At 49.6% G+C, this 19720-nt stretch overlaps 4 protein-coding genes across 4 annotated transcripts; 3 read left to right on the top strand and 1 right to left on the bottom strand.

Moving 5' to 3' along the window:
* Positions 1–723: 723 nt before the first annotated feature.
* DEU56DRAFT_868079 (isocitrate lyase and phosphorylmutase) lies at positions 724–2835 on the top strand (the record flags this gene model as incomplete). The annotated part of the gene is made up of 10 exons (XM_041355460.1): positions 724–1106; positions 1167–1334; positions 1385–1654; positions 1705–1835; positions 1887–2036; positions 2084–2311; positions 2369–2411; positions 2465–2520; positions 2574–2679; positions 2736–2835. 10 exons carry the CDS (start codon positions 724–726, stop codon positions 2833–2835), a joined length of 1635 nt encoding a protein of 544 aa, XP_041214901.1.
* A 1633-nt stretch (positions 2836–4468) lies between these two features.
* DEU56DRAFT_906846 (uncharacterized protein) lies at positions 4469–8197 on the bottom strand (the record flags this gene model as incomplete). The annotated part of the gene is made up of 5 exons (XM_041356850.1): positions 4469–5795; positions 5847–6001; positions 6053–6127; positions 6178–6449; positions 6478–8197. The coding sequence occupies 5 exons, from the start codon at positions 8195–8197 to the stop codon at positions 4469–4471; spliced, it is 3549 nt and encodes a 1182-aa protein (XP_041214900.1).
* A 2756-nt stretch (positions 8198–10953) lies between these two features.
* Positions 10954–11987, top strand: DEU56DRAFT_318327 (uncharacterized protein). The gene is made up of 2 exons (XM_041345634.1): positions 10954–11602; positions 11658–11987. The coding sequence occupies exons 1-2, from the start codon at positions 11089–11091 to the stop codon at positions 11930–11932; spliced, it is 789 nt and encodes a 262-aa protein (XP_041214899.1). The 5' UTR covers positions 10954–11088; the 3' UTR covers positions 11933–11987.
* A 5055-nt stretch (positions 11988–17042) lies between these two features.
* DEU56DRAFT_906844 (uncharacterized protein) lies at positions 17043–18047 on the top strand (the record flags this gene model as incomplete). The annotated part of the gene is made up of 3 exons (XM_041356849.1): positions 17043–17175; positions 17238–17892; positions 17948–18047. 3 exons carry the CDS (start codon positions 17043–17045, stop codon positions 18045–18047), a joined length of 888 nt encoding a protein of 295 aa, XP_041214898.1.
* Positions 18048–19720: the final 1673 nt, after the last annotated feature.

The following is a 19720-nucleotide window of genomic DNA, read 5'->3' as shown; positions in this document are numbered from 1 at the left end:
GGTATGCTTGGGGAGTTGAAATGCGGCGTTCAGTATGCGGATATAAAGCCTCGAGGAAGGGACATGAGGTGAAGTATTTGAATCGATGGAAAACAAATAACCAACGAAAGCATCATATCTCCTTCTTCTAGATGGACATCGCAGAAGCCTCGCCCATGCGTCACAAGACAAAGTTCCCACCCGGGGCGGTGTTTTGCCTAGTCGCACAATGTGCCAGTCAGAGGGAGAGCAAGGAGGAACCACTTTCGACATCATACTTCGGGCGAAGACACTGATCAGCAACTAGTAGCTATAGGTCAAATCATTGCTTCTCTATCAATCTCTCTCTATCATCTTGAGCTATGGGGGCTGGCGGAGGCCTGACGACGGCCAACTTGGATGACTCGCAAATACCCTAAAAGCACTTTTGGAGCGCTTTTCGACCGACTTTTCTAGATTGCATGACGAGTCATAGCCAGGAGAAAACCAGCTTCTGTTGGAGTGGGTCGGTTGTCTAGCAAAGTGATAGAAGAAGTTCCTTGAAGAAGAGGTATCTGAGAATAACCCTAGCCGACAGATCCCCATTCGTAACCCTAACCTCAATCTAGGTTTCGGCTATCCTTCCATCCCGTACACAACGGCCGGCGCTTACCAGGTGTTCTCATCATCTCGCGACACCCAACCTTGACAATGATTCTCCTTCGTCAATCGACAGGCAGGGCGCTTAGGTTTGGGGCTCGTCCGATGTCCTCGGTTCCTACCCTGCCACTTCACCCGCCATCATTAGCTGAGCAAAGCGCTACCTTCGATGCTCGCGTTCAGGACGTCTCCGCTTTCTTTTCCTCGCCCCGCTTCGCTTCTATCACCCGTCCCTATACCGCTCATGATGTAGCACTAAAGCAGGGCTCCGCCCCTGTACTTCCCCTTCCATCAACACTCCTTGCTAACAAGCTCTTCGCCTTATTCACCGAGGCAGCTGCCAAAGGTCAACCTGTGCCTACCATGGGTGCCATTGACCCTGTTCAAATGACCCAAATGGCAAGGCATCAACAAGTCGTGTACGTCTCTGGTTGGGCCGCAAGCTCACTTTTAACTACGGGCAACAATGAAGTTGGTCCTGATTTCGGGTAATGACGTGCCGAATCATACGCATCATGTTCTCGCTCTTCTCATCTACATTGTGTCAGAGATTACCCTTATACAACCGTCCCAAACCAAGTTCACCGTCTCTTCCGCGCGCAGCAACTTCATGACCGGAAGCATTATGATGAACGTATGTCCGCATTGCTAGAAAAGCGTGCAGAAGTTTCGTACATCGACTATTTACGACCAATTATTGCGGACGGTGATACTGGGTAAAGACCGCACCTTACTTGGTCTTCATATGTAACTCACAACGTCTTAGCCATGGAGGAACCTCTGCTGTCATGAAACTCACAAAACTCTTTGCTGAGTCAGGTGCCTCAGCCATACATTTCGAGGACCAACTTCACGGCGGCAAGAAATGCGGACACCTTGCAGGGAAGGTTATTGTACCCCCAAGCACACATGTATCACGGCTTGTCGCGGCCCGTTTCCAACTTGACATGCTTCTATCACCGATGTTACTCATTGGCCGCACTGATGCTGAAAGTGGCAAACTCCTTTCTACCAGCGTTGATCCTGTTGATCACCCGTGAGTCCTAAATTTAGAACTTGGTATCGGTCTGAAATACGTCACATTAGATATATCCTCGGTACTACAACGCAAGGAAAGCCCCTCAGTGAAGCTCTAGCGCGAGCCACAAGCAGCGCAGATGCAGCCAGAATTGAGAATGAATGGGACTCGCTGAACGAGTTGATCACTTTCGATCAAGGTACGTATTCCTCAGTGTCTTCTGTTCTACCACATTGAGCATGCAGCACAGCCGTCGAACGAGTGTTATTGTCTAGCAATAGTTCGAACCCACGCGGCGTGTTTGAGCAGTACAAGAAGGCGGTTGTCGGTAAATCAAACTTCGAAGCGCGTCAGATTGCTCGGGAGGCTGTTGGCCGAGATATCCAATGGAACTGGGACCGTGAGTACAGCTACCAATGTCGTGAAGTCTTCACTCATTTTTTGCAGTCCCCCGCACACCCGAAGGCTTCTATCGAACTACTGGTGGCCTTCAGGCAGCTATTGACCGCGCCCTTATATATGCACCATATGCGGACCTGTTGTGGTTGGAGACCGGTAAGCCAGACTTAGAAGAGGCAAGAACCTTTGCGAGAAAGATCCGGGAGAAATACCCTGGCAAATGGTTTGTATACAATTTGAGCCCCAGCTTCAACTGGGGGAAAGCAGGGTTCAGCGGTACGTCACTCCCAAATAGTAGCATTGTTTGGCTGAGAGCACAAACGGCTTGAGCAGATTCAGATCTGAAGAACTTCATATGGGAACTCGGAAAGGAAGGGTACGATATATATCATTTCAGTCCGAATGCGACTGCCTGATTGATGAACCCAGATTTGTCTTGCAACTGATCTCCCTTGCTGGGCTTCATAGCAATGCCGCTGCTACTGGTGCGTTTCTTCCTGAATGCTAACAAACTGCCATTTAATGAATGTGCACCCAGCCGAGCTCGCTGCTCGGTTCAAGGATGACGGTATGCTTGCTTACGTAGAACTCGTGCAACGCAAGGAGAAGGAAATCGGCTGCGATGTCCTCACGCATCAAAAGTGGTTTGTGTCATTTTTCCAATTCTGCTCTCGATGTGTTGTCAACCTTTATGGAACAGGAGCGGTGCCAACTACCTTGATTCGATAATCCAGACTGTATCTGCGGGATCGTCAAGCACGTCTGCTATTGGGAAGGACTCGACAGAACATAATTTTTGATCCTTAGTGATGGAGTGTGGAACATACCTGTAATTTCTACATCTAGTTTCAATCCCACCCGGTGTTATGGATGACCTAAACCGCTTCCAGCTTCGTGTTTCAAGTATTCCTTTGCTCACGGCCAATTGATAACGATTGTCATATCATTCGTTCAAGAGGGCCGGCCGGCGAGTGTCATAATCTATTCCCGTATTGCGTTGATTCGTCACAAAATCGCAGAACATAACCGTGGCCGTGCAACTCTGTGCCATTGGATGGTGACAGTGCCAACGTCGAGTCTTGACGGACGGACAGTATCTCGGCTTGATTCAACTCAGCTACTCTGTACCCTCGCTTCGGTGGTCTGTTCGCCTAACCAACTACCCAAATCGGAGGACCTGATAATAGGATATCTATTACCAGAAGCTTGGTATAGCCTAGATGATTGTCTAAGCTGACTTGAGTCATTCCCTGAACACGTCCTAAAATACCCTCGGGAGTCCATCAGCTTCCAAACCTACTCCCTATGTGTCCTAAGAAGTCAGGAAGTACCATCAATTTTAGCTTCCAAGAGGCAATGGGCCACCATCATGAACGATGTGTCAGACATACGCATCGGTTATTTTCAATTGTGAGTTTCGCTATTGTGCAGCCAGAAGGGTATACTGACTGGACTTGCGAAGGAAATTGCCAAACGCAGAGATGCCTCCGCTTGCGGCACTTGCGTGGCCCCAAACTTGCTCCAAAGAATTAAGAGCGATTCTCGATTACATGATTGTCAATCTCGTTCATACTTGTGTTGTGGCTGAGACTTTCGATACCGTCGCGTGACTAACCTGAAATTATAGTCCAACACCGAATTTTGCCAAGAACCACATACAATTGCAAGGGACACTTAGGCCGCCCCAAGCGTGAAACATCGAATGACAGTAAGCATGGTAACCCTGCTCTCATCAATGAGAGAGAGAACCATCAAAACAATGCACGGCCGAACATCGATGCGGTCTATTCCGAGCAAGTTCTGCAACAGTGATAATTGATCCTGTTGGAGCTGAGACGGGAGCCTTGAAACGGTGTATCTCACCAACGTGCATCTCTTCAGATATTGTTGCTGATGTTGACCGATTTATCGGTTGCTCCAGGAACGTTTTACTACAGAAAGATGTGATCACGCAGGCAAGCTATTTCAGGCTCCCCTGAACGTTTTGCAGAGATGCATGTGTTCCCGAGCTTTGGAGGTCTACGAAGAAAGAGACAGGCAAGTATCAAGTCAATGCAGGGTCAGCGGGGCATCTTCGTAGAAAACATCCTCAGACTGGGTGACTGTTGGTCCCATCTGTGAAATTTTCAGCTGCTAGAAACCCATCATGGTTACCTGCATGATATTCGTGATCATGTAAATGTGCGACTCTCACGAGTCTCACCTCCTCTATGCTTAGCTTGTATCTATATCAGACTGTCGAGTTCATAATTTCGCCCCAAGTGAATCAAATTCAAATATGCAATGAAAGCAATAATATGATAATGAAGCAAAGCCACAATATGTAATGTAAAGTTGTGACGTTGGTGCGAAAGCGAAGGCAAAAGCAAAAAGAGTGAAGCAACGACCGCAACAGTGCGACAAAAAGTAACCCCTACCTGCCAAAAAAGAAGGCTAATCTTGGTCAAGTGTCTGATAGGGATAAGACAAGCTCGGGTATACTCTGGGCGAGGTGGATACTAGTTCATACTGTGCGGTTTCAAAACTGCCATCTACATGGGAATGGCGAGAAGCGGTGGACTGCAGGGAGCGAGCAGGAGATATAGACCCTGGAGGTAGAGGAGATGTTTGCTGCGACGGTGTATGCGAGTGCGTCCTAGATGGGAGGGCAGCGTCTTGAGATGACGTCGACAGATTCGACGAAGGTCCCATTCTAGACCGTCCAACAGACTTTCTTCGTTCAAAAATGCCACTGCCCGTTCGGGCATGATTTGAAGGAAGATACTGTTCAGCAAGTTTCGGCGTTGGGGGTATCCCAGCATCCAAGACACTCGGTCTTCGAGGTTTTATAGTCTCGTTAGACACGGGTCTTTCAGTATCCCGTCTTGGTTCTGAAGGAGCACTAGAAGAGGCTGTGGAACCCGATACTGATTTCCAGGTCTTGAGAATCGATTTACGGACGCTTGTCTTCTCTGCCGAAGGATTTGTCGGAGTCGTTGGACGTGGGGATGGTGTTCGTGGCATAGTCATCGGAGGCACAGTTGGCAATCCTCTTTGCGGCGGTGGGGGCGGCCCGGGTTGATCATGCGACGATGGAGCAGGCGGTGCAGATCCCTGGAACGAAGCTCGTCCAGCACTTGGCGTAGGAGGTTGTTGGGCCGAGACCGACGTAGACTTGCTTCTACGCCAAAGTTTCTTGAAGGTCTTGACGCTGACGAGGGGAGTAGAAGTTTTTGCAGTGTTCGCCGCAGCATCCGAAAAACTCGCTGAGTCAGCAGAGAATCGACTGGAGGGTGTTGTAGAAGCAACAGAACCCTCATCTACAGATGACAAAGACGGTCTGGATTCAACAGGAGTATTGGTGAATTTCCCGGTTGCAGGATCCCAATACGTCGGGGTGGAGTGTGAGTCTGACTCGAGATAAGAGGGATACCGTCCAAAAGGATCAGGAGACAACGGTATGGGAGAGTCTGACGCAGTTTCCGATTGCCTTCCAAATGATCGGGGCAAGGGTGGTGGGTACATGGAGGGCTCCAAATCTCGTTTGCGGATCTTGGTCTCTGTGGAGAGAGAGTTGGGTGAAGCAGACCGCGAGGGTGGAGCGAACGATTTTGGGGCACCTGTCGACACACCGTTGACAGCGAGCCGAGGTGGTGATGGAGGAAGATTTGTAGGCCGATGTGATTGGAAGCTTGGTGATTGCGATGACTTATTAGCGATAGATGAGTAGGAGACGGCAGGCCACGATTTCTCGCTTGCATCGGCACGATCGATAGAATTTCTGGAGCTTTCTTCAGCCGAAAAACCTTTTGACAGCTGTGATTGAACTCACCCTGTCGCCGGAATGTCACGTGAATGATCAGTTGATAATTTCGAAGTTACTCCTGCATGAAGTGTGAGGAGTGACTTTGTTCGGGCATGAGTGATCGTGATATCTTCATCTAAGTCATCGGTTTTGATGTGTCTTGGAGAAAACTGTGCCAAAGTCTAGTTTTCTAGATGTCAGAATCACGGATTGAGCACATATTGCTAGCATACCCGTTCAATCTCGTCGAGTTTGGCTCTCATGAGATATTGGCTTCTGCGTTGATCATTCGGGTCATTCTCGTCGTACTACAAACATAATTCAGTGGCAATGCGTAGAACTGACAGCGGAAACGCACCTCTTCGTCTTCATCTCCCAGATCTAAACCAAGATTGAGGTCCTCGAAAACCGCACCGCCGCGCTTTTCTTCAGTAGGACTCCGTGATCGCATATATTCTTGCTCCATGTCCAAGGAGAGTCCATCATCGTCACCTATCTCACCCATGATCGGTGTCCCTATCGAATTCGCATAAGGCAGACTCGTGCTGTCGCCTCCACTGGAGGATGATAACATCGGGCTCGGTCCCACATGCAGAACGAGGTCATTGCTTGCTTCCTTGGGTGCAAGGACTAAAGGAGGGGGGGGCCGACTTCTTACCGCTTGATATAGGAGGCGACGACATCTGCTGCGAGTTTGGTGAAGATGGTATCGACAAGGTCAACATGGGCTTTGACATCCTGCTTGACATCCTCCGCATAATGTCCCTAATCTCTTCCGCATCATCCACCTCATCTCCCGATTCCTGTTCAGGCATGACAGTCATCGATGATGCATCCAACGCAAGATCGACTATATTTGGATCGGCGTCGGGTTGATTGCCCTGCGATTCAGCGCGCATGTCAGCCCAGGTGTCTGCATCAGTGCCGAAGACGTCCACCAGGGGATCATGATGATAGATATCAGGTACGTGTGTTGAGGTGTCCTCTTCAACTACTTCGTCCGTGGCATGTGACAGAGAAGCATACCCGCCAGTGTCGAAGACGTCCACCGGAGGATCATGATGACAGACATCAGTCACGTGTGTCGTTGTGTCCTCTTCAACTGCTTCATCCGTAACATCTGACAGAGGAGCATACCCGCTAGTGCTACCTCCCTCCCTTGAAGACTGTGACGTAGTAAAGCTGAGCACAGAGCTCGCATTCTGCATCCTCTCCACTAGTTTTAAGTCGAATGGCATACGCTTCCCATCTCCCTCTCCTTCCGCACGTGATCGGGAACGTGCTCGATTACTTTGACGACTCTCGGCGCGTTTAGCATGGGTCATTCGACGACCACGCAACCATGGCTCATACCACGCAGCTTTCCGTCGGTCAATATCGAACTCCACTTTCGCTAGTATAGGTATTATTGAGGATGAATTAAGACCTGGCAGGTCAATCCCGGGTATTTCGTGATCAGATGAACGGGAGGTATCGGGGGTATCTGGTTCCGAGTGCGTCAGTGATGAGGATGATAGAGGGGCAGATTTAGAGTGAGACCGAAGATCGGATACTGAAGAAGTGGTAGACGAAGGAGTAATTGGGTATGTGAGAGGTTGCGGTTGCGGCGTTTCCGTCCGCATGGGGGTAATCAAAGGGCGCAAGTTGGACTGGCCAGAAGAATCTAAGCCTAGACCCAGACCGAAAGGACTAGAGGCTGGTCCCCGCGAGAGCGCGAGAGATTCTTCGCGCTCAGCTTTCAGAACTCGAGCCCAAATATGTTTCCAGATTTCTTCGGAGATGCGCGGACCTGGTTCCTCCGCATCGTCATTTCCTGACGTAGGGGTCACAAATGGCATTGGACTGTTCTGGCGGCTTTGCGGGGAAGTTGTAATCAGGTAAAGGATGAGACCAATTGTGCTAGGTAAAGCATATTCTTTAGCAATTGCATTAAGTTGCGCATGAAGCGAGGGCTGTAAAGAGACAAGAGTACCGCGCCGGAACTGTGCGTGATATCCCGATGCAGTAGGAGGAGGCGCAGGCTCCAATGGGTCAGATGCATCGAAGTCGTGAAGGAGGTGAAGAGGTGGAATGACATGGAGCAGGAACTTGGACTGAGATGAAGACGCAAAAGACCCAACATGATACGCAGATGCAGGAGACGATGTCGCAACACGCCAGGGAAGATCAGCATTACTTGTGGTAGGAGATGCACTAGCAAAGGACGAAGACAAGCATGGAGAAGAGAAATTAGGCCCTGCAGGAGAAGGCATAGAGACTCCCAGGGCATTAGCTATCTTCGCAAGACGATGCGGGGGTAAAGGTGCACGAGGTGGGGCCCACTGACCAGGCTGAAAACTATATGGGTTTCCAGAGACATCAGAACGTTCTGTTGACATGACTTTTGACATGACACGGAATAGCGTCAACTGGTTGGACCTGCGAGCAGCTCAGCAAAGGGAAGGAAAGTAAAATAGTCCTCGCTGAGCGGTGTTAGAAGGAGCAACGTTGGCCTAGGTAATCGTAGTCTGGACCCATCATACACAGGGTCAGCAAGGCGGACTTGGAGTTCAGAAATATGTGAACGAACATTGGCGCGCCTATTCCGAGAAAATTCATGAAATAAACCGTCCTTTGTCGTCACCAGCGTCGCCTTGCTTGAGATCAGTGTCAGTCGTACCTCGGTCGTAATTAAAGACAGTTAGAGACTCGCAGGGTACGCTTGATGGGGCACACTCACTTCAAACTTTGCCTCTACAACTGTGGGAAATAAATTCTATTTAGAGACCGTATTGTATTAGACAACTGACCTCTCTTGACTTTCGTGAAGTTGACTAGGAGTTGGTGCTTGCCGCCGTGCTCGACGCCGACAAGGACGTCTCTACCAATAATCGAGGCTGCACAGTAAACATCACATCTACGATATCATCCTGGTGATACCTTCTTTCCCCCCCTTGAAGAAACTCAAGAGCGGTGCTCCCTTGTGCTCGCCGAGTTCGACGTGAACCACACGCCAACAATAGTCTATACAGGCCAGATCAAGGCGCACGGTATCCCAGGCCCGTGTATCAGCATCAACCGGCAACAATTTTTTGTGAGTATTTGTTTAATTGAAACTGACTTGGTCACAGCTGTGAACAGAACAGGATGCGGCTATAACTTACTCAATCATGATGTCAGTGGTCACAATGCGAAGCCCAACTGGTGATGCCAGCACACCAGTAAAAGATGATTCGGAGGCAGAAGTTGTTTTACCATACCCGTTCTACTGGATTGTGACCAATGAGAATGGTTAGGATGGCTCCCAGCACAATCCCACGTCCACAGCCATTCGTGTGCCTGTGTCGCGTTCACCCACACTAACATAGCAAAGAAAGTACATACAGAAGCCAGATAGGCTGCTGCTACTTCTATGCAATGCTCGTCTTCCTCCGCCGCATCGCCATCCCTAACCTCAGGGTCATCTTCGTCCCTAAACAGCCGCTTACATGGACCGTCTGATTGCTCTTCTGGAAGGGATATGGTCGTTTTCCCGTGGACTGGACCAGCGTGTGCTGGTGCTCTCAGGGGTACACCCGGAACAGCGAGTACGTTTACTTAGCTCTGCTACCCTAGGCGAAGAGCACGCCTGAAGTAGGATCTTAATCTTGGGTTAGTAGTATGCCATGCTATTGTCGATTGGACACATCGATCCGCGTATACAAGAAAATCATGATCGAATTCCAAAATTACTTCGCTCTCAAATAAAATCTTTCGCATCTGGACATTATCAACAGATGCCATGACTCTATTAGTTGCTGGACCCGACGAACGGACACTCGAGAACCCCGCAATTCAACTACGAAGTCTGATAATCCCCATCGTGGAACAGACGCAGAGTGGTGGAGGCAACTCGCAATTGAGCTTCATGATGGTGTAGTACTCCTAACAAGACAGTGATTTCCCATGGCCGCCTTTCAGATACGGGAGAATAGCCGTCCATTTGCAATCATTTACTCCCGACACCATGGTAAGTATCTGCAACAACTATGAGATAGAAAACCCTTGACCAGCTTCGGGACCACACATTTCAGTCAAAACCAAGCTGCACATATTGACCTCTAGTGTGTGAATATCTGCATCCAAATTTATTGGAGTATTTTGACATTTTAACCAGTCGTAGAATCTGGTGGGTTAGTGACTCCCCGTTGACGCTGAAGAACCACCAGAACCCTGATGTGTTTAGCAGGTGACCCAGTCCACGAACGAGTAACTCCATATGACCGGAAATGAAGGGGTGCTGAAATATCGGCGGAAGTTGCTGTCTATCAATTCATTATCGACTTTCCATCGATAGCAACGATCGGAGGGTCGGCAGCCGTTCCATTACAATCAAGTCATCCGAAGGGGGTTGATGAAAAAAAATATTCTGAAATCCGTTCAACATCGTAGAAGTTCGCTGTGGACTCAGCTGATGTGCAATCGTGGTTGGGTGCAGCATGTTCATCATTTTAGATCATGCGAGTGATAGAATTATACAACCACACGGTAGCCTCGAGGCATCAGAGAAAGGGTAAAAATACATAGCGGTTCCGCCGGGTTGAATTGGGCCGATTGGTGTTTGGGTAAACTGCAGGTACAATAGGGAGCATAGGAGAAGGGATGTTTGGTTGACGAGGGAGCCTGAATGATTTTTTTTGTGCAGAGCTGCATTGTTCCTCATGGTAGACAAACAAAGGGTAAACAGGGGAGTCACCGATGACTGAAGGAATAGGCGCCCGAATTATTGTGAACGGTTTGGTTCCGTCTTGCGAGCGAAGGAGATCGCTTTCTGGAGACTTTGGGGGTGACCGGTGACCATTGTTACTTGATTCTTAGCTTCCTCTTTTCTTCTTCAAATTTCGCTTTTTTACCTTTTAGTTCACGATATCCTTGGTTTCATTTTGTACCACGACCCATCCACGACTTTTCACTGCAGTACAATGGATCAACACCAGCACCAGCACCAGCAGCACATAACCGATGATCACAACCAAAATCTCGGACATGCAAGTCCTTATGGATTCTATCCAGCCGAGCAAGAATCATCTTACAGCCTCGCGTACAACCACCACGCGATGCAGCACCAGCAGTCTTTTCCTGTCGTGCAGCATCCTAACCCTCATCATCCTCGTGGGTACTTTTCTCCTCGAGGCCATTAACTCACCTGAAACACATGTTGATCTGATAATTTGCTCATGTTCGATTCTTTGTAGGCCATCTATCTGCGCCAGACTTGCATCAAGGCCTGCAGTTCCATAATCTTAGCCTCATGCCCACGCATCAAACGCATCAATATCCGCCACCCGTGTATACCTCATCGCCACAACATGTGTCAATGAATCTGCCTGCTGGCTCACCCCCTCCGCCCTCCCCTCACATGTACGATCCTTTGTCCCCACCCATTTCAGGATCTGACACATCAGCGGACGGCCTTTACCACCACCATTCGAGAAACAGCAGCGGGACAGGCTCCCCATCGTCATCCCGTGGACCTAGTTTAGTTCATCGCCAATCTCTTCGCTACAACCCCACCCCTTCCCCTACCACTAGCTCTTCTGGGCGACGTGGCCGTGCTCGTTCCTTAAACGACTCAGACGACGAAGACAACATGGGCGCTACATACGTAGAGAACTTGGCTCACACCAGAAAGGAGGCAACACGCAGACAGCGCATCGAGGCTGAGCAAAGGCGAAGAGACGAATTACGCGATGGCTATGCCAAATTGAAGGACGTCTTACCAGTTTCTAACCAGAAGAGTAGCAAGGTGTCGCTACTCGAGCGAGGTAAGGCGATCAGTGATAAGCTTCCACAACAGATGGTTGACGTTGTGGCGTTTAGCGACGAATCACATCATCTTGCTGGATAAACAGACACAAGAGATGCAGGCTCGTCTCATGCTGCTGGAGCAGGAGGTACAACGCCTTCGTGCTGTCAACGAGAAAATCTCGCTTGGCACTAGCAACTCCCCTTCGCCGGGAAATCTTCATGGCGTCGATGCTCGACCATTGTCGCCTCCCCCTGAGCCTGGGATGCCCACTCATTCTCTTGCTCATGTTCAAGGCCAAGAGCCCCCGCGAGAGGATTCACGCAGTCCTGCTGCCTCGGATTACTGAGGTGCTGTGGCTCACGCCATTATCAACGGACATTGCTTCCATCCATTTTCATCATTTTCCATATCTTGTTTCACTGCACGCTCTGTATTTCTTATTCATGTTTTGCGGCTCAGTGGTGGGGAGAAGTCGAGAGGTCTCTAGCTTTGGACGAGGCAGGTCGAGGAATAGGCGCTGGGGACGTGGACGGCGCTATGCGCAGTCCTATCGTCAATCCGCCCTCGTTCAACCTACAACTTGATGTTGCAGGATCGATCCGAATTTTCGCCCCTCTTGATCCGAGGAAGCACTTGATTACCCCAATCGTGTTTCGTCTCGTTGATCGATAGGCGTTTGGGACCGTGTCTCGCCTCACATCACCTTGCAAATGCTCTAGTCCCCAGTGGGCTATCGCTTCCTCAAAGCTTAATCCCCCAACCGCCAAGTATTCGGGCCACTCGTCCCATTCTATCACTAACATGTATTGCACTCTTCTCACGACTGCATCTAACCATATATTCATCCAACACCCATCACTCACTCACACGTAACGCGTCTACACACCTGCTCGCCATTACACGCCTAGGTGCAGCTTGGTACGACCGCAGGATACGAAACTTACCACGACTGAACGAACTCATTCTTGACGAATACTGCACGAACTCACGACGGGGATCCGACGGAAACGGCGCACCAAAATTATATGACCCGCTCACCGAAGCACTTTTCGACCAGATGGTCAACTGTCTCTTCGGTTGATGTGAACGGATTAATCCAGGGCTTTCTTGATGAAAGCTGTTGCTGCCGCGGGTGCCCTCTCTAGGAGAGGGCTGGAGCGAAAAAGGTGCCTACCGAAGGAAGTTGTGGAACAGCCCCCGAAGATATGATTTATCATCTGTAGTCAGTACAGTAGTTTGTTCAACGCCTCGCTCTTTTCTTTTTCCTATATCACTCTATCGTCCTCATTCTTGCACGAGGGCTCGTTCCAGACCTTTGACCAAGGGCAAAACCAAGTAGCGTGTATGATCGAGCGATCTCATACCTGATCGTTCGATGACCATCCAGACAATCCTATACAAGTTGTCGGGATACCGGTAGCGAAACGCCTTGGTCACGTCCAATACAACCCTCGGAATTTGTCCCACTCAGTCAAAGCTCCACGTCTACGACACACCAATATAATTCGGCGGGAAAAACGCAAAATACGCTCTGGCTTCGCGTAACTCTAGTAACACACGATTGGCTGCACAGGAAGGAAGAAGATCCCCGGAAGCCGGGGCTCTAACACCATTGTCAAATAGACTCTGGAGTCCTCGGATAAGGTATAGTCAGAATTGGGCACTCTGAGTTCATATTCTTAGCAAACAGGGGGAGTTCCTCTCCATTGACGCGGATGATTTAAAGTTGACCCGGGAGCTAGACTACTTGACGTTGCGTACTTTGCGGACGGCAAGTAACATTGTTACCAACCATTCTCCAAGGGCTAGCCTCTGCCCATACACTGGACCCACTGGACCTGATAAAAATGCAGTCCTCGACGCCGAAACTCGAGGAGCCCCACCGGTCCCGAATCTTAGAAACATCGCCGATTCCGAGAAGCACCACCAAAATCGGTAGGTTGGCAGCTCCTTCCAGAATGGGGTTCTGATAAGTTCAGCGGAGATGAATCTTGGATAGCGAGGAAGTTCTATCGGCAGTTCCATTGAGCGCAGAGAGAACGGTTTTTTTTTTCATAGACGTGAAAAGGTGACGCAAGACATCCTGATCCGTGTAAAACGTTACATAGTCAAGAGGTGTTGTCCATATCGACAAAGGAGATGATCAGGATCCTGCTGGCAAAATCAATTGAATAACCATCATCCACATAGCGAACCCCATGGCCTTCTCGGAGAGATGACAAGAACCTGGAGAGCGGACAATTTAGTGACTTGGGAAGGATGTGAAGTCTCACAATGATTTGACCAAATATTGTGACAGGATGAGCTTATAGCGCGCGCTCATTACAAAGTTCAGTAAGTAGAGTTTTGAAACACGCCGTCATGCAAGGCATTGGATCGTGAGACCAAGTGCTTTTAACGAGATGCGTACAAGGCTAGCTGGTGATGCATATGACGATTGAGCCCGCATCACGTACCCATGCACAGGGCGGATATCACCTTTCCTGCTAGGGTGATCAAGAAAGATCTCCTCGTGTTTGTAAATATCCCTTGCTTGAAATCGGAAAGGCGATCTCTTGAGCTGAAAGTGACGCGGGGGCATTGCGGGGGGCAAGGCAAGATTCGTTGTCACGCTCGTGACAAGAACCGCATCACGCGCTTACCATCACACTTGGTCACGGTTGAGTTTGTTCCAGCCGAACGCTCTACGCTCCACAGGTTCTACGAAACGCAATGCACTTGCTCTTCCACCCACTTCATTGATTCGCTATGAACACAGCGAGGAGCTGATTTGAAGCGGCTCTTACTTGTGACTCGACACTGCGCTCAATCTGCGATATAGTAAACTACCGATCTAGGGGCCTACCTTCATATCGCCCTTTGTTTGTTCTATGCTTCCAGAATGGAACGGAACCACTTGTGGCTTGATACGGCGCACGATAAGTTCTACTCATGAAACTAATCGCTTACTTTTCTCCGTGCACTAGAATCAACAATTTTAACCGTCGATCCTACATGGTTTTCGTTCACCCACAACGAGGCTCCTGATAGGCTGCTGTCACAGTCTTATCGACTCGTTTTCAGGGGCCTCGCAGCTGATGCGCTTTCCTTACGGCTTTTCTATTTTCGCCTCAACTTTGCTTCTTGCATTCATGATAAGCGGCGGGGTCTCTGTAGTACGCGGGCGAAGCTGCATGTAGATCCCCGGCGAACCAAGACTTCACAGTCCTCCGATCCGAGGAAAGTCTAGACGTTGTGGAGCGATACACTGGAATACGTGAACTGCTTTGCGCTTCTTTCCTGGCACAAGTGGACATATTGAACTCTGCTTACTCTCTGTGAACTCATTCGGCCGTCTCTTGGTCCACCCGGAATATCCATGTACACCCATATGCTTCCTACATTGTGGCTGTGATCTTGTGACTAGCTGGAAGGGTTTCCCACTTATCCATTCCATACGGCAGAGGTTTTAGGCAGGGCCCAGCATCTAGTGGGATATGAATGCCGCGGTAACGAAATTCTTCTATCAGCAATGGTCCGTCAGTGTGCACAACTGTGGTCGTGTCCTATAGATTCGTGCGAGACGGTCGGACCTGACAGCTGTGTTGTGAAGCGGGCATCGCCTCTGGTGCGTGTTTTTGCTTAAAGTCTAATTACGTTCCCTCACTCACGTCATCTGATGCTGATTGATCATCCCTCCATTTTCAAGTCACGCATTCAAGTCACGCATCTTATTCACTCGTACGTTAATACTGAATTCGTGAGATCTGATGCAAGCCCACTGATTGGCGGGAAAGGCTCTGCTGTGATTTAACATGGCATGTTCTTTGGACTATACCAAATAGATTTTTAGATGCGCGCTGAGACGTACCTCGGCTGTAGACAAGGTATTCCATTGCACAGACTTTGTACCAAACATGGACCCACGGCGTAACATAAACTCGAATATAATAACTGCGCCTCATTATGGACATGAAAGGAGGTAATTGTTTTGTGGTGTCATGTTGTGATGAAAGTTCTGACTTTCCCGCCGCGAAATTTATTGTCAGGGAAGGTTTTGATCACGGCATTGCTGCGTCGCGTTTAGAAACGCCTTAAGCCCTAGAGAATAATGTGTTTCAATTGTGCGTTTACATCGGCTGGGTGATCATAATTGCACAGGATACGTCCCGAGGCTCATGTGATCAGTCACAGGTGGGTGAATACTACCTAGCTTTGTGACAGGACATATTAAATTATACCAATAGTTTCCGAGAAAGTGACACTAGCGATCGGAGCATGGATATGGATCTCAATTTATAAGGTTTAGCGCGAGTAGCGGGGGGATGAACTAAACGTTGTGAGGTTTGTGATCCTCATGTTGAGGGAAAAAAAATTGATTGAGCCGAATCTGACGAGCAGACTGGAGAGATGAGATTCGATAACAAGAGCGGCTACTAGGTTCACCGAAGAGCGCCAAGGCTTAGTTGGTCAGTCGGATCTAGATTATACTGTCACCGTCACCGGTAAAACAGGGCAGAAGTTGGCCGAAGCCGCGGCGCGGCGGGCAAAGCAAGACTCTTGGAATAATGCGTCAGGGTTGAGACGGGATGATCGGGACTTCTGGGGGGACAAGAGGTGAAGCGACATGAAGAATGCAAATAGGGTACGTTAGACGATCATTGCAAACGAGTTAGCCTAGGGTGAGTGGTCGGAGAAAGGGTTGGGTAACGGGCAAAAAATGAGGGAATGGAGATGTGAGATGACAATTTAGCAATGGAAGGAAATGGATGATACAAATTACAAGGAAAATGGTGAGCGGGTTGAGGCTGATTTGGAATTGATGATCTGATGGCAAGTGGGGGCAGGCCGTGAAAGGATTGGCTCAGGAAAGGATCCGGACAACGAGGCAGTAATTTCTAAACTAAGGAGGCTTGAGTGGGAAGAGATGCGTGTCAATGAAAGCCCCGTTTGTGAAAAGATAGGAACCGCTCTAGAGAGAAGAAGACAGGGACTAGAAATTCCGAACTCATTTTTGGCCATGAAGGGTTGAAGGCACAAACACGAGGCATAGCGGGAATACCACACCTTCCAAATTTGGTAACGTGTGATTAACATTCCTAAAAAAGTAACTCGACCTCATTTGCGCCAGGATATTTAGACGGAATCAAAAACTAACCAAGTTCTCCTCATCCCCTTCTTCTTCAAATCCTCGACATCCGACTACCTGCCAGTTCCTCCTTCCCGACCTTTTTTTTCTTTACTTACCTGCTCTGTTGTTCTATTGTGCAGTCGGCTCAAGCTTGGTCATTTGACGTAATTTCTTATTCTTCTTTGTTCACCTTTTGTTCAATCTAACGGAGTATAACAGAATCCCCAGCGTATTTCAAGTGTCAACTTATTTTGACGATCATCTCTACCTAGCTGCAGTGCAAGCACCCGCCCTCCGTACACCGACAACCGCTTTTTTTTTAACTTCCTCAGCCCCCATTTTCGTCATGGAATCTACCCTCCTCGAGCACCCCAGGAGCCCCAACTTCATGGACACCCCATTTGCTTATGACTCGATTGCCAACCTCGAGCCGTACTTGCAGTACCCTCAGTCTCCCTATGGTGTCTCCACGATGTCCCGTTAGTATTGAATGACTCATTTGTTCCCACGATCACATCAATTAACCGTATTCTATTTTTAGTCCCAGGACCCTCGTCCTCGTCTCCCCGCTTGGATTTCAATTCGCTGAACCTCACCAACTCCATTGGCGAGTACTCTTACTCATCGAGCACGTCGTACACGACTGCTTCGCCAGGGCGCCCCTACACGCCCCCCGACAATGGCATCTCGCCCCCCGCTGTCTACTCCCTCAGCGCTGGTGAGCTTTCGTCGGACGGCCTTACTTCTGGCCGGCGCAGCCGTGGAAGCGGGACCCATTCCCCTTCCTCCGTGCACTCCGTTCCTTACTCCGCTGCCGTGCCGCGGTCGCACCGCTTCAACCCCATTGCGGCGCCCACCACGCGCTCTGCTACCAAGGCTACGCGGAGAAAGTCTCGGAATGACGACTCTGATGACGAAGATGATGATTTCCAGCCCTCCATCCCTGCCAACGCAAGCACTGACATGCGCCGCGAGACGATTCGTCGTCAACGCATCGAGTCAGAGCAGAGGCGTCGTGATGAGCTTCGGGACGGTTACCGTAGACTCAAGGATGCTCTTCCGGTCTCCAACCAGAAGTCCAGCAAGGTCTCGCTCCTAGACCGCGCTACGACTCACGTCAAGTACCTCGAGATGACCGCTCAGCAACTCCAGACGAGACTCCAGCAGGCTGAGGCCGAAGTACAGCGACTTCGCTCGTAAGCTGTTTCTTAGCATTGCCGTCACTGTGCTACAGGCTAACCTTGCGCTTAGCGTCAATGAGGCGTTGATGCTCGGCACCGCTGAGCAACGTCACGCCGCTGCTGCCGCCGCAGTTGCAGCAGTATCTCAGCAGTCACAGTCAGGTTTCTGATTGCTGTGCTGACGTGGACTCGCTCGAAAATATCCGCAAAAAAGCACCGTCGGTTTACATTATCAGCATTGTTTATTCGCATGATCACACACGACACTGGAATGCCTGTCGCCGGACTACAGGTTTAACGCACACATAACGGACACTTATAGCACATTTTTTATTCTGCACTCGTCATGAACTCCCATACGCATTGTTACGTTTACCTGCGTTGCATGGATGGCACTTTGGACGTCCTAGTGACGTTCTATTCTTTTCGGACAGGTTTAGGATCGCTTAGTGGCGCTTGCGCTACTCGTTCGTCGACTGCTATGCATCGACGATTCGGAACCCTGATGATGAAGATTGGATACCGACTGGACCCGGATGTTGTGTGGAGGACACGATACGACACAAGACCGCAGGGCAGCTTGAAATGACCACACCCTTCTGCGAGTGGTGTGCGTGCTTCGCTGCCCCTGCGTGCGCTTCTTGTTATCACGCCATCCTCTGTTCCCCCCCTTCCGCTCCATTTCATCCCTCTCGCACTGAGACGAACGACCACTTCATTGTGGTACGTGCCTCGTGCACGCCGACACACAGGCGCATCATCATCGACAACACTCTCACGGGCATCCTCGCCTTTCTGGAATGGGTGTTCCTTACGTAGCGATTCATCTCCGTCCTACAAGACCATTCCGCATCTAGCACGCACGGCATGTTTTATTATCACCCTACTTATCACCTTTTGTCATGATCCGGCGACTGATCACCGCTTATTTCGTGACTCCTACCCGTTTTGCGAGTTTTTTTTTGCGAGATCATCAAGCTATCTCGCGGATTACTCATGGCGATCACAGCATTGCATGTCTGTGGTGCAGCGATTACATGGGGTTGGCACAGCGAGGTTCTTGTTTTCGAAGGTTGTTTACGAACACCGCCTACATTTTCCACTTCGACATTTCCATGCCTCTGAGCAGCTCGTCATCCTCTGTACCTCATTTGCCAGTCAAGTGCAGCGTGCGTTGAGGATGGCTTGAGCGCCTGAAGCATACGGCGATCTAGGAGTTGGTTGTTGTTGCAGTTCTTGACGTTCTGTCCACTCCCGCTTGCGGGTTCTGGATGCATCGGTCGTCGACATTCCTGACACTTCGATTATCCTCACGCTCTGGTTCATATTGCCACCCTTTCATCCGCATATCACTCATCGTCACTCGCCCCGCCCCGCTGTTCGATATCATGTCTCATTGCCGCTTCCTTTCCGCGCGCACTATCTTTGTCAGTTCTTCATCAAGCGTTTGTAGTTATCAGTTGTACTTGTCCTGTACTGGCGAGCGCTGTCTGTACTGCATCTGTAGAATTGTCATCCTATATCTCAAGCAATGAATATCGATGTTTCCGCTTTCTGAAAAGAACTTCTGAACAGACTCTGTTCGGATAGTAAGATGTGAGAAAGTACCCCTGGTCGATATGCATTTGCGAGAAATGATTTCATCTACCAGTTTTCATTTTTCTCAGATCTGCGGTTGTTCAAAGTGTACACGAATTTGAATCAAGGGATTATGCATAATGGATTGTGGAGTAGCGGCAGAAGTAGCTCATAGCTGTGACGACCTTATCGATGAGGTCGATCTGGGTGCAGCGATAAGACGTTTGAAAGGGCAACGTCGTCACTTCACTTAGTCAGACCTTGA

Source organism: Suillus clintonianus (genome assembly GCF_016758775.1).
Source record: "Suillus clintonianus strain FC179 chromosome Unknown DEU56scaffold_3, whole genome shotgun sequence".
Taxonomy (NCBI): Eukaryota; Fungi; Basidiomycota; class Agaricomycetes; order Boletales; family Suillaceae; genus Suillus; species Suillus clintonianus.
Note: the sequence above shows the minus strand (reverse complement) of the source record. Positions and strands in the feature narration are given on the sequence as shown.